Source organism: Terrapene carolina, unplaced genomic scaffold (assembly GCF_002925995.2).
Source record: "Terrapene carolina triunguis isolate 2854851 unplaced genomic scaffold, T_m_triunguis-2.0 Scaffold66, whole genome shotgun sequence".
NCBI classification, from domain to species: Eukaryota; Metazoa; Chordata; order Testudines; family Emydidae; genus Terrapene; species Terrapene triunguis.
Genome location: NW_020664417.1, coordinates 79,325,652 through 79,348,352, shown reverse-complemented (window position 1 = coordinate 79,348,352; position 22,701 = coordinate 79,325,652). Strand labels below are relative to the sequence as shown.

Genomic DNA, 22,701 nt, shown 5'->3' with positions numbered 1-22,701 from the left:
ACCTGTACAATCATGGGATGGTCGTGATTTTGCACAGGTGTCATTAATGTCATTGCTGGAACTCAGTGGGGTTCCACAGGAATAACTGAAGGCATAATTTGATTTGCAGAAGCTTTGGTGGTGATGCTGATGTTCAGGATGGTAAGAAACTAGCTAGACTGTCAATTCGCAATGAATGGGGGAGGGGAGCGCGGAAGGGGATGACACTCAGATCCAGGGAAGGGTGAATACTAGGTCCATGATCTTTCATGCAAAGTGAACACATTTGCCTCAAAAATGGAGCGGCACTAAGCATGGAACCCAAAATGCCAGTTTTAAGAGTTGCCTTTTAGAGCAGAACTGCACACTGGAGAACCAGTCCATGAGGGGGCTGAGTACCTTCTGTGAGTAAGGGTGCCAACTTTCTAATTGCGTAAAACTGAACACCCTAGCCCCGCCCCTGGCACGCCCCCCCCCACTACATTCCCCCTCCCTTGGTGGCTCGCTGTCCCCCACCCACACTCACTTTCACTGGGCTGGGGTAGGGGGTTGGTGGGTGGGAGGGTGGAGGGCTCTAACTGGGGGTGCAGGCTCTGGGGATGAGGGGCTTGGGGTGCAGGAGGGTGCTCCAGGCTAGGGAGTGGGGCTGAGAGATTCGGAATGTGGGAGGGGGGCTGCGGATTGAGGCAGGGCGTTGGAGTGTGGGAGGGGGTATGGGCTCTGGGGATGAGGGGTTTAGGGTACAGGAGGGGGCGCAGGGTTTGGGGGGCTCAGGGCTGGGGCAAGGGGTTGGGGTTACCTCAGGCAGCTCCTGGTCAGTGGCGCAGTGGGACTAAGGCAGGCTCCCTGCTTGTCCTGGCACTGCGCTGTGCCCTGGAAGCAGCCAGCAGGTCTGGCTCCTAGGCAGGGGGGCCAGGAGGCTCCTCACACTGCTCTCATCCACAGGCACCCTCCCTCCCCCAGCTCCCATTGGCCTCAGTTCCTGGCCAATAAGAGCGTGGAGCCAGTGCTCGGAGTGGGGGCAGTGTGCAGAGCCCTGTGGTCCTCCCGCCTAGGAGCCAGACCCGCTGGCCACTTCAGGGGTGCAGTGTGGTGCCAGGACAGGTAGGGACTAGCCTGCCTTAGCCTTGCAGTGCTGCTGACCAGACTTTTAACGGAGTCCCTTTTCGACCAGGTGTTCCACTCGAAAACTGGACATCTGGCAACCCTGAGGTGTCAGGACACCAAACACATGGCAACAGACTGTGAGGTGTCAGGCCACCTTGCCTCCAGCTGACTATAATGGGAACTGAGGTCTTAGCACCCTGCAGGACCAGACCATATGCTCCTGCTGCTAACTAAATTCCACCTTCAGGAGAAATCCTCAGTTTATGATACGACTGGTTATTGAAGAAATTTTGCTATAAAGAAATTCCAGAGTGGATCATTACTTTCCTTACATTTTATTCCATGGACACAGAATCCCTTATGTTGCCAATGTTGCACCAGACCGAACATGGACAACGGTAACAGAAATGTAATTTCACCCAAAACAATCATAATTACAATGTGTATAGCCATTGTTCTGGATTGGTCATTCTCTTTTCAACTTTACAAGTATTTCATGCACTACCTATATTTATCATAGATAGGGCTGAGCCTGCAAACATTTACTTATGTGAGTGGTCTCTCACTACTCAAAGAAGAGACTACTCAAAGAAGTAAATTCACTCATATGGGTACTTTCAGGACCATTTCCTGTATGTTCATTTAAATTACAGTAGGAATATGGAAGTCTCTAGAAACCACATGAAATTGTACCAGCTGTGCTTTTTCCCCAAGAGAAACAAACTTTCAGCAAGAACAAGGTCATTCTAAAAAAGTATAAGCAAAAAGGTTTATTTTGGACAATGAAAGTTGCCCTCTATGGGCCCAGAAAAACTCTGCTCCTTGTCTTGATCTTGTATTTATTCCAGGCTATGCCACAGCTAAGCAATTAACAACATCATTTTCAGATGATAGATCTAAAATCATTCTATTTCACTACACTAGACTTGTAAGCTGCAAGGATCTAAATTATGACTGTTTTATGCCAAAAATTATACATAATGTGCAACCAAATCTAAAAATAGATTCAATTATAAAAAACAAATAGGATTTGTGTAAAAAAATTAAGCTATAATCAATACAATAAAAATAGAATACTTTAAATAAAATATGCTTATTATCGCTTCCAAAAAGTCTAATTTATTTTTTTTTAAAGTTGAAAATGAAGATTTGCTTACAGATGTTGATCTTAAAAAATATCAAAAGAACAACACAGAACAATTATGCATTTATTAACAAAATGTGGATGTACCAAATTATGAAAATACTATAAATATATGGAGGTGTCCATAATTTTTTTTAAAAAAAGTATTTTGTATCAGTGTTACTCCTAAGTAAGTGGATGTATTTTTCCCTATCCAAGACAATTCTTAACCAGAACAGATCACTGGAAACAGACACATTACTTTTTCACAGTTTATAACAACATCTTTCTCTCTAAATGTTAGGAACATGAGCAAATTTCTAACAATTTTAGTTCTCAGATTTTGAGTTCTCACTTGCGCAGCCTATGATCTTTCACCTTCATAATAATACACTATCCATGTGTCTGATTCTGCTTCCACTAAAATCAACAACAAACCTCTCATTGACTTTAATGAGACCAGGATCAGGTCTTCTACTATCTAACAGAATGCATAAAGTTAAAGAACAATGTAAATACATTCATGCTACGAATCTTTCAACTCATTTCGGGTAGTTAAATGAAAGTATTAGATATTTGGTCTATTTCACACTACATTAATATATTTACATTGTATACATACATTATGACCTTGATGGCAAATGTTTGGGCTGTGTTTAGCAGTCTCACAAAATTCCATATTCCAATTTTTGTTTTAATTAACAGAGACGGCAGAGTATTTCCTTTAACATTTGATAATGTAAGATTTTAAGGACAACGCTGGCCCAGACAGAACTGTATCTTACAGGTAACCAGAAACCTGCCAACCTTGGAGACTATGTCCAAATGAATTCTTTCAAGTTTTGTTCCAGGATTTTGAAGATGTTACAAAAGGAGGGTCAACATAGAAACCCCTTTTATTTTGCTGCTGATGGTCATTTTTCTGGTAGCACAGTCTAAAGAGAAACAGTGTCATCTGTGTAAATTGAGCTCCCAATCTGTGTGCTTTGTATCTTTGTACTCAGCAATGGGATTGCACTTTTTGTAGGAGTCAGTTTTCCTGGGGGGGGAGGTGAAATATCAAGCTGTGCACAGAAACGAGCTTTCACGGACCCTTTCGGTGTTAAACTGTGCAACAAGATGCGTGTCTAACTAGCTGCTGCAGCCTTTTGTGCACCCATGTCCCAGTAGGTTGTTGTTGCGTCCATCCTGAAGTTTTCCATGTGTTTGAAGGGATGCTCTCCTGTCCAAACTAGACGTCGGCCCACTCTGTTCCTGCTGTCTTCTCAGTCTACCAGGGATTTAAATGATACATATATTAACTGTGGACAAACAATCATATAAGAATAAAAGTACTGTGCCCATTGGCTTAGGGATATGTACATATTCCCACTGCACGTGGGGTCCAGTTTTGCCCTCCAGTTATACCTATTTGATCTCATTGACTTTCTTAGCTTGCCCACTACTTACCCGATACCCACTCTACTTTGAGTGAGTGAGAAGGGAAGGGAGGAAAAAGGAGTATGCAAGGGGAGGAGCTGTGGTTCCGCCCACTCCCCTATGCTGACCAAAATGACTAGGGAATTACTGTGGTGGTATATACTCACCTGCCTTTTTTACCTTGGCCAAACAGCACTTCTCTGTGGTGTGAAGGACTTTTCACAGAGTTGGGAATTGGCAGGTCTGACTCACTAAGGGGCTGTGGGTAAGTCACTGCAGTGCTCTGCCCTCTTCCCCATGTGTAAAGTGGGGGCGATGATCATACTTACCCAGGGGTGCATGAAGAGTGACGTGTTTATCTGTGCAATGCTTTAAATACAGAAATGACGTGGTACCATTACCCCAGCGTTTCCCAGTGCTTTAAAAACTGACCAGAGCTAACTGCAAAGCTGATGTGGTCATCTAAGGCAAGTGGCAGCTTTCTAAGACTTAGATACACTTTTTGTTCACAACTATTGCTCCTACTTGTTGTTGAGACAACACCGCTAGCCATACGTAATTGTTCCAAACTCTGGTAAATCACTGGGGGAAACAGGAGAGGTTTGCTGGGAGCAGGCACTGAGTGAGCTGCTGACAGTTGCCCACTAGGATCATTCTGGGCCTAGCTAGAGGGCCATTCCACATCCAGTCCACAACCCACTGCCACAGGGTACAATTCGCATGCTGGTCCTGAGAATGCACCACTATTGTGCCCCCCAGTGGATGCTGCAGCACAGTGTGTGGAGGACTTCTCGGTTTCATGTGACAATTTATTTTTCCAGGTTTTCTTTCTTTGGCAAATGATTTCACTCAGAGTGAAAAGAAAATCCTTTAAAAATAGGCTTTTATAGTTAAAAACCATTATAATTTGCAAATTATGCTGACAACACAATGAAATACAGGTGTTCCACATTGCAGTTGGAAGGTGGAGAGCATGAATGAGAAAAAGGTTACTCTGTTTTCTCCCAGCCTGCAGTCCTACCCAACAAGTCCCAATGCATCCTACTGCTCCCCGCCTTCTCCCATTTCCTGATTCCCAGGCCAGTTATCAGGAATTTGGAGGCCGGAAGCACAGAAATGAAAAAATATAGCTAGAACCAGTAAGGGAGGGAAAGAAAAGATAGAATTTAGGACAATTCTAGAAGAGATTAATCACAGCTGCAGATATGAACTGACTGGGGAAAGGGAGCACAGAATAGATGGTTGAATGGCACAGGAGGGAGTCAGGACAGAGCTGAACTGATTAATTTGTGGGGAGCCACAGCAGACAGTTGACGTTGCTGGGAGCAAAACAAAATTGATTGGAAAAAATGTATGGGTGGGGTGGTGTAGGGTGCAGAATGGATGGATAGTGTGTGTGTGTGTGTGTGTGTAACTGCATTGGGTAAGGACAAGCAGAGAATGGGTTAAGGGGAGACCAGAGAATGGATATTGTCCTAGCCAATTTGGCCTTAGGGAGTTCTGAGATAGTATTCCAGGGGCCAACAGACTTCAGAACATCCTCCTCCTTACAGCCATGAGTCTGCTTACTACAGACATAGCTGGCCCATCAACACTGAATCAGGAGAACCCAGCTGAGAAGCCGGGTTTCTAAAACCAACGTCAAAGGAAAAAAGCCTCTCAAGAAAAGCGCAAAGCAAAAAAACATCAGGTCTCAGCAAAAAGTCTGAACTCGTCTACAAGCATTCAAACTGGCACAAAGCATGCTGGGGGGGTCGGGGGTGGGGGGATGTTAAGAGGAGATCAAAGGAGGGGCCCCATGCTGAGGGTGGTACAAAGTGCACCTCTGCCCTAGCTTGCCCCCCCTCTGGTGCACAGCTGTTTGTTTTGTTTCCAGAGGGAAGTGGCACTCTTCCCTTTGAGTCGGTACTGAACCAATGCTCCAGCATGGGGCACAGTGCTGCTGGAGCTGCATTGTTCGGATGAGACACAAAACTGAAACCCAGGCCTTTAAATATCATATGGCACTTTTGGTAAAAAAAAATGGGGGTGTTAACCCTGTTAGACTGACCACTTTCCTATGCAGCTCATTGTAGGCTGCTGAAATAAGTTCCTCCTGTAGTTTCATCTGGGGACATATTGTTTGGAACATGTCTAGTACTTCTGTTTGCTGTTAAAGAGCTGCTGCATTCCCCACTTGACATGGGCGACGCGATCCCTCTCCATCCCGTACCTACCCCACAGGGCTAGCGTGTCACTTAATGAGATCAGGCTGGAAAGATGGGCTATATATACAATGTGGTGGTGGTGGTGGTGGATATTTTTTCCCCGTGTCCAGCTTAGTTACCTATAATTGAAGACTGAATTTGATTGGTCTTTATAGTCAAATTAATGGACAGATTTGTTGACTGGTATGCATAATGTGTGGGCAATCTTTATTATTAATATTTTATTCATTTACTTATTTAGATTTTTTTACAATATATTAAAAAAGAATCCCATCCAAGGCTCCAAGCACTCTAATATTTACTGGGTAGTATGGCCTAGTAGCTAGAGCCCAGGACAGGGAGTTAGGAGACCCAGGCTCTATTTCTGCTCTGGCCTGCTGGACAACCTTGGGCAAGTCACTTCCCTGCTCTGTGCCTCCATTTCCCCATTTGTATAATGGCAATAATGATACTGACTAGAGCTGGGCCAGGAAACACAATTCACATCCCATGAAAAGGGGTGAGGGGTTTTTTTGGGGGGCGGGGGGGCAAAAATCAATCATCATAAATTGAGCCAAAAGCTCACTCTCCAAATTTTCATGCAAGAGGTCAGGCTAGAAGATTATAATGATCTTTTCTGGTTTTAGCATCTTAGATGTACTGCTGTCCATTATGATAGTATATGAAGGCCAGATTTTTAAAGGTGCCTAAAGATGCAGACAGGCAAAAATGGGATTTTCAGACATACATAGGTGCTTATCTCCTATTAATTTCCAGTGGTTCTCAAACTTTTGTACTAGTGACCCCTTTCACATAGCAAGCCTCTGAGTGCGACCCCCCCCCCATATAACTTAAAAACACTTTATATATTTAACACCATTATAAATGCTGAAGTCAAAGCGGGGTTTGGGGTGGAGGCTGACAGCTCACGAGCCCGTGAGGGGTCCCGACCCCCAGTTTGAGAACCCCTGAATTAGGCACTTTTGAAAATCTTAATTCCCATTGAAATCCCATTGAAACCTATGTGCTTCTGAGTGCCTTTCTCATAAAATCAATATCAACAGTGAAATCCCTAGCAGACTTCATGGAGTCTGTCACTTCTCCCTTTTTCATGTCAAAACTCTGATTGGGGTTGGTATTTTTTTCTTTTGATTGTTAGGGACTCAGGGTTAACAGAATGTTCATACTGTGAGCATCACTTATGGTGGAAAGACTTCCTCCAAGAGGAAGGATTCACAATGTTTCCTAAAGATAGACTCTGGATTCATGGTTTTCAGACTTTTGAGAGTCTCTGAATAGACGATCAATTAGCTGAGGGGCTGTGATTCTTCTTGACCTTCACGCAGTCTGTGTTGGCAGTAAAGGATAAAAAACTACTTATCCATTTCCTTCCCTGCAACTGCACACTCACATCAGAGGTTGGGATGGTCTTGCCCTCTGTTGAGTCCTTTATATTCATAGTTTTTGGAGGCCAAAAGCATTGTGATCATCTAGGCAGACCTCCTATATAGCACAAGCCATAGAAGTTCTCCAAATTAATTCCTAAAGCATAATTTTTTTAGAAAAGCATCCAATCTTGATTTTAAAATTGTCAGTGATGGAGCATCTCCCACAACTCTTGGTAAATTGTTCCAGTGCTTAATTAGTCTATTAAAAATGTATGCCTTATTTCCAGTCTGAATTTGTCTAGCTTCAAATTTCCAGCTACTGGATTAAGTTATACATTCCTCTGCTAGACTGAAGAGCCCATTATTAAATATTTGTTCCCCATGTGGACACTTATAGACTGTAATTAAATCATCCCTTAACTTTCTCTCTGTTAAATTAAATAGATTGAGCACTTTGAATATTTCACTAGAAGGCAAGTTTTCTAATCCTTTAATCATTCTCATGGCTCTTCTCTGAACCCCCTCCAGTTTATCAACATCCTCCTGAATTGTGGACACAGTATTCCAGCAGCAGTCACACAATATAGAAATAGAATAACCTCTCTACTCTTACTCAAGATTCCCTTGTTTATGCATCCGAGGATCACATTAGCTCTTTTGGCCACAGCACTGAGCTGGGAGCTCATATTCAGCAGATTATCCACCACAACCCCAAAATCTTTCAGAGTTATTGCTTCCCAGGATAGAGTCCCCCATCCTGTAGGAATGGCCTACATTCTTTGTTCCTAGATATATACATTTACCCATATTAAAACATAGTTAATATTGTTTGCATGCATCCTGTTTACCAAATGATCCAGATTGCTCTGAATCAGTGATATATAATCTAAAGGAAAGGTTTCTACAGGGCTTATGATTTACATTTCAGTGAGGAATCTCATGTGAAAGACACATTTTGTGATTTACCTTTACAGGCTTAAATATTTGGAATTTGCTGACACTGAAGTAATAGGGACAAATGCAGCAACCCAGTTGGCAAAGTGCAGAGGTAAAGTGCAGCTGCCTGCACCAACTAAACCTGCTGCACCAATAGGGGTTCTCATCCTTTTGCAGGTCAGCTTATGGCCCGAAACGCGCAAGGAGAACGACTAGCTATATTGGCAGAGATGAGGAGAATGTTCATTGGTAACACCTGGTTCCAAAAGAAGGCCAACAGGAGATGGACTGGGATCGCACCGAACATGAAGACAAAGAATGAAATCGATTACTTTCTGATCGATAGATGATGCATTGTGCAGGATATTTCAGTAGTGCCATCAGGTAGTGATCATCGCCTACTGAGAGCCAGACTCACGTTCACAGTGAAGGTGGAGAAAAAGGCTCTGTGTATGGTGAACAGAAGGCACCAACCAGTAGCTTTTGATGAGGAAATCCTGAAGGAAAACATTTCCAAGGAAGACTGGATCCTTCTGGATGACTGCAACGACGATTATGAGAACTTCAGCAAGAGACTGGAATGGTGCGTGAAAGACCAAAAAGAGCTAGTGGAAGAATCTCGGAGAATACAAAGACCTTATTGGAGAAGAGGAGGAAAATGAAAAGAAATGGCAGACAGGCTTGAGTACTCCCTTATCTGCAAGCTCATACGAATGAAGCTGAAGAAAGACTTTGAGAATTTTCAAACCGAAAAGCTCCTAAAGGCTGCTGAAGATCGTAAAAGTCTCAAAAAATGCAAACGGGAACTGGCATTGTATAAGTCATCATTATCGGCTTTGAAGAACAAGGATGGAGAATCAGTAACCGATCGAACAGAGATGGAGGCAATCTGCAGGGATTTCTATACCCAGCTCTTTGCATCCCGTATAGACGTCCCAATGCCATCACTGCAACAAACCGATGAACACATACTCCCGGTTCTCATCAGTGAAGTCCGTCATGCAGTCCATCAAATGAAAGAGGGGAAGGCTCCAGGCAAGGACGGTCTGACATCAGAAGTGCTTAAGGAGGGAGGTCAGGAACTCTGGAAAGCTCTCGCCCAAAGGTTCAGCCGTTACCTGGAAATCCAGAAGATACCGTCCAGTTGGAAAGAGTCCAATACCATCTTGCTGCATAAGAAAGGCGATTGAGAAAATCTAAAGAACTATCTCCCGATCTGCCTGCTTTTGCATGTCTATAAGTTGTTCACCAAAATAATAACAAATCGACTGTCGCGAAACCTGGATGAACAGCAACCTAGAGAGCAGGCCGGTTTTTGAAGAAATTACAGCACGATAGACCACATCTTCATGCTAAACGAACTACTAGAGCGTTCGAGGGAATACAAGTTCCCTTTGTGCATTGCCTTCGTGGCCTACGAGAAGGCGTTTGATAGCGTGGAGACTAACACTGTTCTTGAAGCTCTTTCAGAACAGGGCATCAGCGCAAAATATATCACATTATTAAAGGAAGCAAACTCTGGCTGCAGCACAGATATATCGCTGTTCGATACTCCCCTCCGAATCCCCGTCGAGAAAGGTGTGAAACAAGGAGATACAGTTTCACCAAAATTATTCACAGCATGTCTTGAATTGGTCTTTCGAAGAGCAGACCTGAAAGGTGGGATTAATATCTACAGTGAGCGGCTAAACCATCTCAGGTTTGCAGATGATATAGTGCTGATAGCTGAAAATACAGTCCAGCTTGAGAGAATGCTTAAAGAACTGAACGCGAAAAGTAGTCAAGTCGGATTAAAAATGAACCAGTCGAAAATGAAATATATGAGATCGGATGTTCTGCCAAGAAACCAAATAACTCTTGGAGGAGAGCAGATCAAAGAGGTCGACAAATACGTTTATTTGGGCCAGGAAGTCAACATGCGCCACGATCAGAAAGGCGAACTGTCGCGCAGAAAAAAAGCTGGATGGTGCGCATTCAACAATATCAGGGACATCCTCCAAGGAAAGATCAGCAAAACAACTCATGCGAATCTTTTTAACTCGACCGTGCTTCCAGCGATGCTATATGGCAGCAAAACATGGTCGCTGACGAAGACTGAAGAACATCAACTGTCTGTCACACATAGGGCAATGAAACGAATATTTTTGGGCATTTCACTCCGCGATCGTATCCCCAATGAAATAATTAGGCAGCAGTCTGGAGTGCGAGATGTTGTTGTTGAAAGCAGGCTCAGCAAAATGCGGTGGGCAGGACATGTGGCCCGACTCAGTGACAACAGATGGACTGCAGCTATATCTGAGTGGTATCCGCGAGAACTGAAACGGCCACGCGGTCGGCCTCCAAAGAGGTGGGATGATTTCTTAACAAGGAGATATGGACAAACATGGCAAAGGATGGCCAGAGTGAGAGAAGATTGGAAGATGTGTTGTGATCGGCTCAGTCTTAACTGATGAAGGACCGACAGTCTATGCAGTCTTATGGCCCAAAGACCCCTTCCCACCCCCACCTAAGACTCTGCCAGAGGTACAGATTTCATTTCCAGCAGGACAATCCTCGAGTTTTTATGCAAGCTTAAGCTGGGGGTGAATTGAGCTTTTTATGTGCTACAGCAATCCTTTGTTTACTTCTGCTGGAAGCTCATACAGACCCACAAGGGTACTCACACTATAATATTAGGGCAATTTTTGAAAAGTAATATTCAGGACTTACAGTATGTGCATATCCTATAAAAATAATGGGCTATATGCACCACTCTGAAACCTTCCCCCATTATTTTTTGTGCCATCATTTTACCATCAATTGTAGACAATGGTTGTCTGCAACAGAAGAAAATATCAATAAGTGAATATGATTTCTTGGACAATAAGCAGGTTGGCTTGATGTCTGGGCTTGATGTCTGTGCAGCATAAGAATTAAGCTTGATACAAAAAACACTTGATAAATTCTCTGTCTGCCTTTTCCTAGCAGTTTTTTCCCCCCTTAGGAAGTGGCTTTTGCTGTTCTGAGTATTTGTGAAACTGAACAATCTGGGAGTATTTTGCAGGACATAACTGAATTTTATTGTTGGCCTTACACCTGCATCACTGCACTTAGTTCTCATCTGCCAGCTTTTATAGCTAGCTGCAGTTTGAGGAATAAGAGACAGAAACAGAGAAATATGCAAACTCTGCTGCTGAAGTTGCTCTCAATTTGCCTCACTAACTCCCCCAAATTTTGACTTATCCTTGTCATTTCTTGGGTTTTAGTATTATTTAGATCTTATAGCAAAGCAAAAGTTGATCCTCTTATTAGATTAGCAAGTGTGTTTATGTTGCATTTCCATATACAAAGAGGAAAATATTTACTGTCACTTGGAGGGAGTTTTAATTTAGATGAAGGAAAAATGACCACAAGAATGAACAGCAGTAAAGTCTCCATAAGAGAACACCATATCTCCTCTGTAACAGATACAGTATGGCAACTCTATGAGCAAAATGGCTGCTATCCCTGTGCCAGATTCATAGAAATTTAAAGGCACAGATAACAAAGGCATTCCAGTGTCATAGCTAAATATATCAGAACTGATGTAACAATAATTTTACATTAAATTGAGTTAGTGTGATGCTGGCACATCATGTCACTGCACTTGTGTATTAGTATAGATAAAAGTAATTGTTAAATGTATCAGAGTGTATTTGGTGTTTAAACGTCATGAAAACTAATGGGATGTTACATGGATTGTTTTCACTTCTCTGTATCCTGTTATAATGCAATAGCAAACATTTACATTGTAAATACTCCTGTAACTAAATAACCCATCAGACAAGAAAGAGGCCTTGTGAAATGCAAATGAAGAACTTTAACAGAAAAGTTAAAGGCTGTGAGTCTGTTATGGAGATCTGGAAGTGACAGATTCCATGACTTTCTGGGACCTCCGTGACTTCCACGCAGATGGCTGCTGGGGTGGACCAGGGGGCCGGCTGCTGGGGTGGACCAGGGGGCCGGCTGCTGGGGCAGCCCTGGGCAGCTGGCCCTAGGCCACCTGAGCAGCGACTGGTGCCACTGGTCCCGGAGGCCGCTTGAGCAGCGGCGGTCCCAGAGCAGCGGCGGTCCCCAGGGGCTTCGGAGCAGCAGGTGGCAGTCAGCCCCTGCCACCGAAGCAGGGGCCAGCTGTTGGCCCCCAAAGCAGCAGTGACTCAAGGTCACCCAGAATGGGGGCACCCTGGGGCACCAGGAGCTGCTGAGTTTTAGTCAGGGGTATTTATAGTAAAAGTTATGGACAGGTCACAGGCCGTGAATTTTTATTTATTGCCTGTGACCTGTCCATGACTTTTACTAAAAATCCCAGTGACTAAATCTTAGCCTTAGTGAAGATCGGAGGTCAAACATGCATTTCTCACTCACCATCATCAAAGGAAAAGCCCACCCAGGTAGTGACACTGTCAGCTCGTTTTCTCTGAGAAGCAGCTCTAAGAATGGATTAAAGGAAAGATCCTTCATGTCTGGACTGTTTGGATTCTAATAGGACAGATTAACGAATGAGAAGATGGTGATCCCCAGAGTTATTCTGGGTAGCCCTGAGAGACTTTTGGGAAACTGGCAGGCTATTATATCACTGCTACCATTTGGAATTATAGACTGACTCACCTGTACATATATTTTACCTGCTTTAACTTCTCAATAACTCATTTCCTTTTCTTAGCTAATAAATCTTTAGTTAGTTTACTATAGAATTGGCTGCCAGCATTGTCTTTGGTGTAAGATCTAGAGTACCAATGGATCTGGGGTAAGTGATTGGTCTCTTGGGACTGGGAGCAACCTGATGTGATGTGATCTTTGGTGTAAGTGACCATTTATCACTAAGTCCAGTTTGTCTGGGTAGCAAGATAGATTGGAACATCTTAGGGGACTCTGTGACTCCATGGTAAGACTGGTACAGTGATCCAGGAGTTCACATTTGGTACTGGCTTGGTAAAATCTAATTACTGAACATGCCACCAGTTTGGGGTGTCTACCCTGTTTTCTGACAGTCTCCCCTAAGGTAGGCACTTACAGTTGTGAGCCACTCCAGACACTGGGATAATCAGAATTTTCCCTCGCTCCGGCATGTGGTGCTGAAATTACTTTTGTACATCTGCCACAACCACTTCCCACTGTCCATTAGGACCCAAGAGGCAGGCTCTCGTGGCCAGCTCCCCAGTCAGCATATGGCTTCAAGCTGTTGTTTGCATGCAAAAACATTCAACACACAATCTCTAAACCAAGCTTGAATTTTCTGAGGATTTTCAAGTAAATGGGAAGGCACCCACCGTAATGGGGCAGAGTTACGGAGGAGGTACAGTCTCTCTGGCATATGGTGGTTACGTAAGTGTTGAGGCATCTGCTTCTGGGCGGAAGTATGTACTGTTGGTTGCCTTAACTCTTAACTTTTAGCTTTCTAGACTTTGTTAATGTTGATCTTTAGATAACCCATCTGAACTACCTCACAATGCAATTTTTATGTGTATATCAACAGGGACAGCTGTGCAGTGCTATCCATCTTTCTTGGGGTTTTATAGGGCTGCCCATCATTGTAGTATCTGAGTGCCTTCCATGTAAAATCAATAGCATTAGCAAAGTCTCTAGTGGACTTCCTGCAGTATCTGGCACTTCTCCCTTTATGGGACCAAATCTCTACTCCTATTCTTCTTTGCGTGGTTATTTTAGGCCCCAATCCTGCAAGGTGCTCATTGAGGGTAGATACCTGAGCCAGCATAGGGACTCAGTGAAGTCAGAATTCCATGTGAACACAGGATCTACCAGTGTGATTGCAGGATCAGGATCTTAGATTCTAAGCCAGGAGTCGGCAACCTTTCAGAAGTGGTGTGCCAAGTCTTCATTTATTCATTGCAACTTAAGGTTTCGCGTGCCAGTAATACATTTTAACATTTTTAGAAGGTCTCTTTCTATAAGTCTATAATATATAACTAAACTATTGTTGTATGTAAAGTAAATAAGGTTTTTAAAATGTTTAAGAAGCTTCATTTAAAATTAAATTAAAATGCAGAGCCCCCCGGACCGGTGGCCAGGACCCGGGCAGTGTGAATGCCACTGAAAATCAACTCGCGTGCTGCCTTTGGCACACGTACCATAGGTTGCCTACCCCTGTTCTAAGCTCTTTGGAGCAGAAACTGTATCCTCCTATGTGTGTGAACTGCATCTAGTACAATAGAGCCCTAACCCTAATAAGGTCCTCTGGGCACTACTGTAATAAAAACAACAAGAATCATACTATACCACAATAACCTATATGCTACATCACTTCCCAACATTGTGTTTGCTTACTAACGTGTGTGTTTTGGTAGCTCACTAGCTTACCAGGTAATCAAATAAATCTGTTTAATTTAATTCAATACAATTGATAGATCTGTTTTACCTATAGCTTAACATTACAGATAAAATTCTGGTGGAAATGGCCCTGCATACTTAAATACCATCTTGCACTGTTGGCACACCTATGACATTTACTCCTACCCATTCTTAAAATCCTCAGGGAAACATGCATACACCATAGATAATTGATTCAGGCTGATGGTTCCTGTTGAGTAATTAAGTTCAGTAAATGTCTGCGAGTATAATTTGCCATCAACTGGCACTTTACAATCAAGTATAATGGGTTCAGGTGCACATAAAGACTGACTAACATGTGAAATACTGGTATGTGGAATTCAAGGGACAAATTAGACCAGATGCTGTGATATTGTGACCTACAGTGCCTTGAGATCTCAGGCTTACCATGGGAATAGACAAAGCAAAATAAGACTCAAGAGAAGAAGTAAATAAATGAAAACAGCAAGTGATGTTCCACCATTTAAAAAAATGAAACATAAATGCCCAATTAGCATTAAGGTTCAATCCAGACTAGGAAAATAGGTTATGCTTAAAAATAGGTTCTCAGATGACCAGATACACTAGACTACACTATTGTTTAAAAATGTATTAGTTAAAACATGATTTATTTTTCCTAATCTAGGGATGGCCTTTGTAACAAGTATACAAGAAAAGTAGAGGCTGCTCCTAAAATCTCCTGTAGATCTATAGGGTAATAAGTTTCTGTGGAGCTTAAATGGGGCAATCGTCTCTTTAGCCTATCAAAGCCATGCTCTTTGTTCCTGTTCATAAATTGCTCCAGGCTCTTGCTTACGTATGTGTATTATTCTCAGAAGCAGTCAGCCTGCCAAAAGGTATTCCAAGCAAAGACACATTTTCCAGCCTGCTTTGAATGACCACTATGGTAGAGTGAGGTTGGGAGCAAGAGCCTTCTCCTTTTGAAAGGCAGTCAGCAGACTGCCCACTACCAGGACCACACCCAAAGGAAATTATGGGGGAGTAGGACACTGCTTTGCCTGCAACCACATGTAGAGCTGTTTGCAATAATTATCCTCCCAGCCATGCAGGGATGCTCCATCTCCACCTTGTTCCTGGAGCTCTGAGCTTGGGGCCTTAAAAAGAAAAAGAAAAGCTATGAAAAAGACAGGCTCATTAACAAGCTGTACCATGTTTTCCCCAGACTTCTCCCTCATCTCAGTGACCTTGTAATATGTCACTGGCCAAAGGACTTACAAAGGGATAATAATGAGTCATCAGGCCCTTTGTGATGCTGGATGGATATAATGACATGACTTCTTGAAGTTGCACAGTTGATGTATGCAATGCCGCAGCTCACTGTCAACATGTAGTGATGTAAAGCCATGAGACAGTATGACACAACCCCACAACAGCAATCCATCATTGCTCTGTGACTCTTCTACCCTCCCCCCACTTCCTGGCTCCTGAAAGGAAGGGCATGGTATTGTCTTCTGGTGGCTTTAGATGTGGTTTGGGGGCAGGGGAAAAACTCAGCTGTGTTTGCTTATTAGTACCAAATTGCTTAATGTTGTGTATCTGTGCTGCCTCCGGTGTGCCAGACAGGCGCTGTAATCAAAACTGTGGACCCACGAGAGCCACAGAGTGGGTATCACAAGAATAGAGAGGTTCAGAATTATGGTATGTGAAAGTCTAAACTGACTACACATGATCATAAATATATGAATATAAACTCTGCCTGACAGACAACAAACACGTGGGGGCTGGATGGCCTAGATAATATCACTCCTCCTTCCTTTCTAGCAGCAACAGACTGCCAGGGAATCAGAAACAGCTATTAGCTGCAGCCTGAAAGTGGCTGTAAACATTCTTTTACAGGCTCTGCCATATCATATCTATCTCCCTGCCCTTCTAGAAACACCTGACACAGGACAGGAGTGCGCATCACAAACAAGAGACAAAACAGCTGCTCCAACTCTTAAACAGTAACCAGCCTCCACCAGTGAGAAATGTCCAATAGACAGAGGAGAACTGGGCTCCTCACTACCTGTAGGAAGCAGAACATGCCCTCTCCCCCCCCCCCCCCCGCTTGGAACCAACTCAGCAGCTGTACTTCCTGTATCTAGAATTTTTGAAGGTCTGCTCCAAGAAAGAGGAAGGATAGATGGACTAGTGTACAGTGGACATGGCTGAGAGTCATGTGATCTGGGTTCAATTATTGGCTCTGCCACACACTTCCTGTGTGATCTTGGGCAGGTCACTTAATCTGCCATCTGTAAAATAGGGCTAATACTAGCCTATCTCATGGAAGTGCTGAGAGGATAAAATCCATTAATGACTGTGATCTACTCAGATCCTGTGGAGATGAAGGCCATGTAAGTATCTAGCTACAGAGAAGTTGTTAGAACAATTGTCCATTGAAATCTTCTATTTATCTACCAACCAAACCAAGCCCAGATAGCAGCTGTGCATGCTTCCACGTTGCTCTATCAATATGCCTCAGCTCTGGCTTGGAGGAACCCCTTGTAGTTCAGTCTCTGCAGCCCATGTCAACTCTGCTGAGATGCTAATAAGGACACAGTAAGCCTGGTTGTTCATGGTGGTTTGAGACACGTTTCCACTAGGAAATGGAAATTATACACTTTTTCCCCAAAGGCTGAGTAGTCAAGAGATTACCCCAGTTCGGTATATCCACTACCATCTAGCTACATCATTTTCAGAGGGCCCCCAGTACCCTACCATCAGAGTTCCTCTCCACATTATAAAACAGACACATAAAATATATATTTCTCACTCTCTTCCCTCCAGTCATCAGGGACTACATTTTTGGTTAGTTTGCACGGGGTTTGCTTTTGTTCTTTTCATGAGTTCAATTTTTTATAAGTGGGGGTAAATTATGGGAAATGTAGGTGAAAGGAGTGGGCTTGCATTTTGGTCTCCAATTACTGAGGCTCATGGCCGTTCTTATCTCTTCTGGGATTGTGTTCCAGACTCATAGGTCAGGTGCTGAGAAAGCCCCATCTCCTGTGTACACAAGTTTCACGCTTGAGGTTGACCGTTCTGTTTTTCCAGTGGAAGGTAGCCATCACAGGAGGTTGTGATCATGTGGTATGCAGCAGCTCCCCAGGTAACTTTGGTCAGGCCCATGGAGGGTCTGAAGATGATGATCCAATTCTTCAGCTAAACCGAATGTTCCATGGGGAGCCAGTAAGACAGCATGACAGTGGGGTGATAGGCTTTCAGTGGCCTGTGTCACTGAGCTGATTGGCTTCTTTGTTCTTAACCAATTGTAGATTTTAAGGTAGGCAGTTCCATTCCTTGGTGTACAGAACTGAGCCAAGCATGCCCTATGACTAAGTCTGAATCTGACAGGAGATGGCAAAGTCTTATGCTGCAGACAAGAAAGAGCCCTTTTTTCATGGTCATGGCTATCTGGGGAGGTGCCCAGATGCCATGGTGATGGGTGCCGTATAAGAAGCCGAATAGAATAGAAAGCAGTGAGGAGTATTGGGCCCTTTGAGGATTGGAACCAAGCTTGAATTGGAACTTGAAATTCACCCACTCACAGAGTTGGATTTGGATATAAACTCCATGGCTCAAGCCATTTTATCTGAAGAATGAGTAGGGGGAGCCATTGAATTCCTAAGCAGCAAAGATCCTATTTTCACACTAATGTTCCATTAATTTAAATAAAAGGGAGAAGAGGAATCCAGAAAAATCTCTGCTATGCAAATAGAATGGTCTTTCCAAAGAACGTTTTTCAAGATTTTCCATCAGCAGCTAATCCTTTGTGGCCTCGTGCTACCATTCTGATTGAATGTAAATCATATATATTTTAAAACAGGTCTGTTTTAATAAATGTGTAGACTGTTGAAGGGGATAAGGACACCATGCTGGAATTTCCTAGGTTTTAACTAACATTTATAATTGGAAATGACATTAAGAATAGAGAATTTAGGTTTTTTTAAATGCTAATGAAAATGTACATTACTCAGTCTTATTAACTATAGTGCCATGACCACACAGCTGTAACATGCAGGAATCAGATTTGACCCTCAGATGCCTAAATGGCTCCCAATGATTTCAATATGATTTGCTTCATATATAATTGACAGGAGAATTTTGCCATAAATTTGCATTCCTTTTCCTATGTGTACAAATCTCTCAGCTTGTTCCACTTCCAAGCTACTAGTCCAATATCCAGTTGTGGCATTTATTCCTCTCTTCAGACACCAGAGTTGGGTGTGTTCAGTGCAGCCACTACATGAGGCTAATATCACCCTTAAATTTGTGTAGTAAGGGGCTATTCTGCAATTTTCTTCTTTTCCTCCTGTCATTCTCTATAATTCTCTACGCTCTCGTACTTGGATACTGCAAGGTGCTGAATGCCTCCTGGGAAGGGCTAAGGGCCCTCTCCTCCCAGAGAAAACAACAGGAGTGGAGGAGTCTCAGCACTTTTCATAGATTTTTAGATCATTTTGATCATTGATCATCTAGTCTGATCTCCTGCATAACACAGGCCTAAGACTCACCCAATAATTTCTGCATCTGGATCTGATCTTCGTAGGATCATATTTACTTTACTTGTCCTTTGTAATCCCAGTCATTTTCTCCATTCCAATTTAAACACAGGTTTCTTGAGCACACTTGTGAGATTTTATTTTGATTGGAGTTGAATCATTTAGCGTGTCCATAGTCGTCTAGCCAAGCGATAGCATATTCAGTGGCATGATGCAGTTCTTCTAGGCGAAGACCACCACGGACCCTAGTCAGCAGGCATTCCTCGACAATGTGCGTCATCATCTGTGTTGCACCGCAGCTGCACAAAGGGCTGTCATGAAGGCCCCAGTGATACTGGTTGGCTGCACGGAGACCTTGCCTGGTCCAGAACCTGTTCAACAGGCACCACTAGCGACGGGGCAGGTTAAAACCAGGCGGGCAAATTGTGGGGTCGACGACGAGGGACTGGTTGGGGATTATAACAGATATTCATTCCTCCCGCCAGAGTGTTTCCGCCCTAACATCCTGGTGTGGCGGATGAGACCATAATGGGCGACGTGACGGTAAACGTGCAGCTGGTGGTTTAAAAAGGTCATTGTGCAGCAGAAGGCTTGAGTTGGCGCATACTTTCTCCAGTAACTTGCCAGTGGCAACCTCTCGTCTGATATGAGGAGGAGCAATATTGCTCAAAACTGGAAGCCATGGGAGTGGAGTTGGATGCAGGGTGCTGGAGATTATGCGCTTGGCGACATGTAACTGTGTATCCACCAGTTTGGTGTGTGACGATCGACTCCAAATACCACCGAATATGAGGTGGCAAGAGCTGACATCTGCAAAGTTGGAGCACGAGCACCCCATGACAAACCTGCCAGGTTGCTAAGAAGATTGTTGCACGTCTTAACTTTAGTTGCTGTCTTCGTCAGGTGGGCATAGTAACTCAGTGTGCCGTCTAAGGTCACACCTAGATAGACTGGTTCTACTTCATGCTTCACCTTCTGGCCATTCAGATAAACATTCAGTTCTCAGGTTGCGCCGGCATGGTGAAGATGGAACAAACTGGAGACTGTTTTTATGATGCTTCGCTGGAGGCGCTAAGTCTTACAGTAGTCAGCTAACTTGATCATGTCCCAGTTTAAGGTGGCATCAAGCTCGTGAAACGTCTGGTCCTGGGTACTGCAAGAGATGTCGTCTGCATAAATGAACTTTTGTGACTCTGTTGTTGGCAAGTCATTGATGTAAAGGTTGAACAGGGCTGGAGAAAGCATGGAGCCCTGGGGTAGCCCATTGCTCTGTTGTCTCCAAGCACTCGTCTTCTCCCCTATATGGACTCTGAACTGCCTATTGCGGAGGAACAGTTCAATGACGCCTGTGACCCAAGGTAGCAGGAGCTGTGATACCTTCACGAGCAGGTCCGTGTGCCACACCATATTGTATGCCGCTGTTAAATCGATGAAAACAGCCCGTTTTCAAGTAGAGTTGAATATTCATAATGATTCACTCTGTACCTGGTTGGATTTGCTTTTCTTAATAGGGGTTTCATGTCTATCTAGGTTTTTATATCACTCATCACCATAATAGCTGAATGCTCACCTTTTTTTTCTTTTTGCCACTCAAAGTATGCTCTGCTGACCTTGCTTCATCTTAAATCTCTCTCTCTCTCTCTCCACATTTCAGGTCACTGTGCTACTTCTCACTAATCTCTTCCTTGTTCCTTTTGTAATGGACGTGCCTGTCTTTCTTCATCAGCAATCTTACCTAATTAAAAAGATGCCTTGCTAAACATTATTGAGTCTGGCTGACTTCTCAGGACTAGTAACTGCTATGAACTGCTCCATTTCTGTGCAATCATTTCTGTTCACCATTAATGATTTAGAAGTACCAATCCAAACTCGATTCTTTCCCCCTTAATTGAGTTGCTGCATGGTCAGGGAATGGCATTTCATTTGAAGACAATTTCCACTTCAAGACAGCAACACATCAAATAATGCCAAGAGCTACATAACAGTAATTAGAGACATACCCTATGCTTTTTTAATATTAGTTCTACATTACACACCATCTTTCAACATTAAGCCAGAGGCCCAGAAAGTTTACAATGGAACCAAAAGGTGAACTGTACCAATGAGGCCAGGGCATGCAGGGGTGCTGGAACAATTTGTATAGCGGAGGTGCTGAGAGCCATTGAACCAAACTGTAAACCCTGTATATAATTAAAACCACTTCAAGCCAAGGGGCAAGGCAGCACCCCCAGTTCCAGCACCTATGAGGGAATGCACTGTTTTTCCACATTCTATGCTAGAGAGCTCTAGGTACAAATTTTCCTGGCAGAACACTGAGGCAATGCTGCTACCTTCATTTGGGGTGAATCTCTCATGGGGCCCAAATGTACATCTATTCTGACAGATTCAATAGTCTACCTCATCACCCTATTAAGCCTCAGGTCACCTCTGTGAGGAAGGAAAAAGTGCATTAAGCATGCATGAAAATTGAGGTTAGAGAGTTGAGCGAGTTGCCCAAGGTCAAAGTGCCTGATATAAAGGCCACTGAAGTCAGTGGCCAAGAAGATTTTTCTTTGGATCAAGAGTCCATGGAGGATAAGAACTGGGTGTTCTTGCTTCCCAAGCCACTAGCCCAGACTTCCGCCCCTATAGTGTTTCTTGTATTTTTGGCTATTTTGGTTCCTTCTCATTTGTTAATAGAAGCAGCCAGATGTGAAGATTTCTCTAGCGATGATAACATTGGAAGAATAGCAGGAATAATCTGTGTTTAGCCCATTTAATAAAATCACGACCAACCAATATGATTTTGTCTTTACAATTTTTTTTAAAAAGGAATTGAAAATATAGCTTTCAGCTATGGTTTCTCATTAGGGGATTCCTTTTATTAGGGCTCCACTAAACAAAATCAGCTTCTTAAGAAACGGTTGGCAAAACTGTTAGAATACAAATTCAGATACTTCTGCAAATGTTTGGGGAAAAGCTATTGCTGGATTTTTCTAGAAATAATAAAAACGATAACAGTAGAAATAGAATTATGGACTTAAAAACCTTGTCAACAGAGAGGATCAAAACATCACTATGAAATATGTTTCAGACAGTGGGTCTTAGCTAGAGAAAACAAAGGGGTAATAAAGCATGATATTGTTTAGAGTCTATCTTTTTTTAACTGAGACATTTTAGTATAGCTCTTAAAGAACGAAGGGAAACATTTACTCTTGTTATCAGCTTAGGCTACATCTACACAACTCCCATTTGCTCATTTTATTTGGGTTAGAGACACACAGATACACACACATATATAATTGCTCTGCAAGTGCTAGCATTGGAGAATGTAACCAGTGTGAAAATGTCCCTGTCATGAGGTTCTCACTCACTGCGGGTTGTGCCTCCTCCAGGTGATTAGCTCTCTTCCAGATTTGGTGCCTCCCCTTGCGGTCTCTTCACCTGTTGTCCTCTCTCTCTCTCCAGATGGCCCCTGTTTTGCTCCAGGAGCTGTAGCTTCCTTTTTGTGACTCAGCCCTCCAGCCAGGTCTGTGTGTGATTTCCCTTTCTGGGATATGCCCTTCCCTCAGGGCCAGGCTCCTTCTCTTTTCCTGGGTTCCCTCCTTTACTCTCTAATGTACAGAGAGTGGCTGAACACGTCCTCACTACAGCCCTTTCTGTTGTCAGCTTCCTGGCTTTATCCTAGCCCAGCCCATACCTGCTCAAGTGAGTTTCATCCTCCAATCAGGGGCTGCTCC

General features: G+C 43.4%; 1 protein-coding gene across 1 annotated transcript in view; it reads right to left on the bottom strand.

Annotated features, from left to right (window-relative positions):
* Positions 1 to 1,424: 1,424 nt before the first annotated feature.
* The window catches only part of STK32B (serine/threonine kinase 32B), a 264,988-nt gene continuing 243,711 nt past the window's right edge, over positions 1,425 to 22,701 (bottom strand). The window contains exon 11 of the mRNA XM_024204530.3: positions 1,425 to 3,479. Within this exon, the coding sequence (XP_024060298.1) occupies positions 3,341 to 3,479 (139 nt within the window). The 3' untranslated portion in view covers positions 1,425 to 3,340. The remainder of the gene's footprint in view (positions 3,480 to 22,701) is intronic.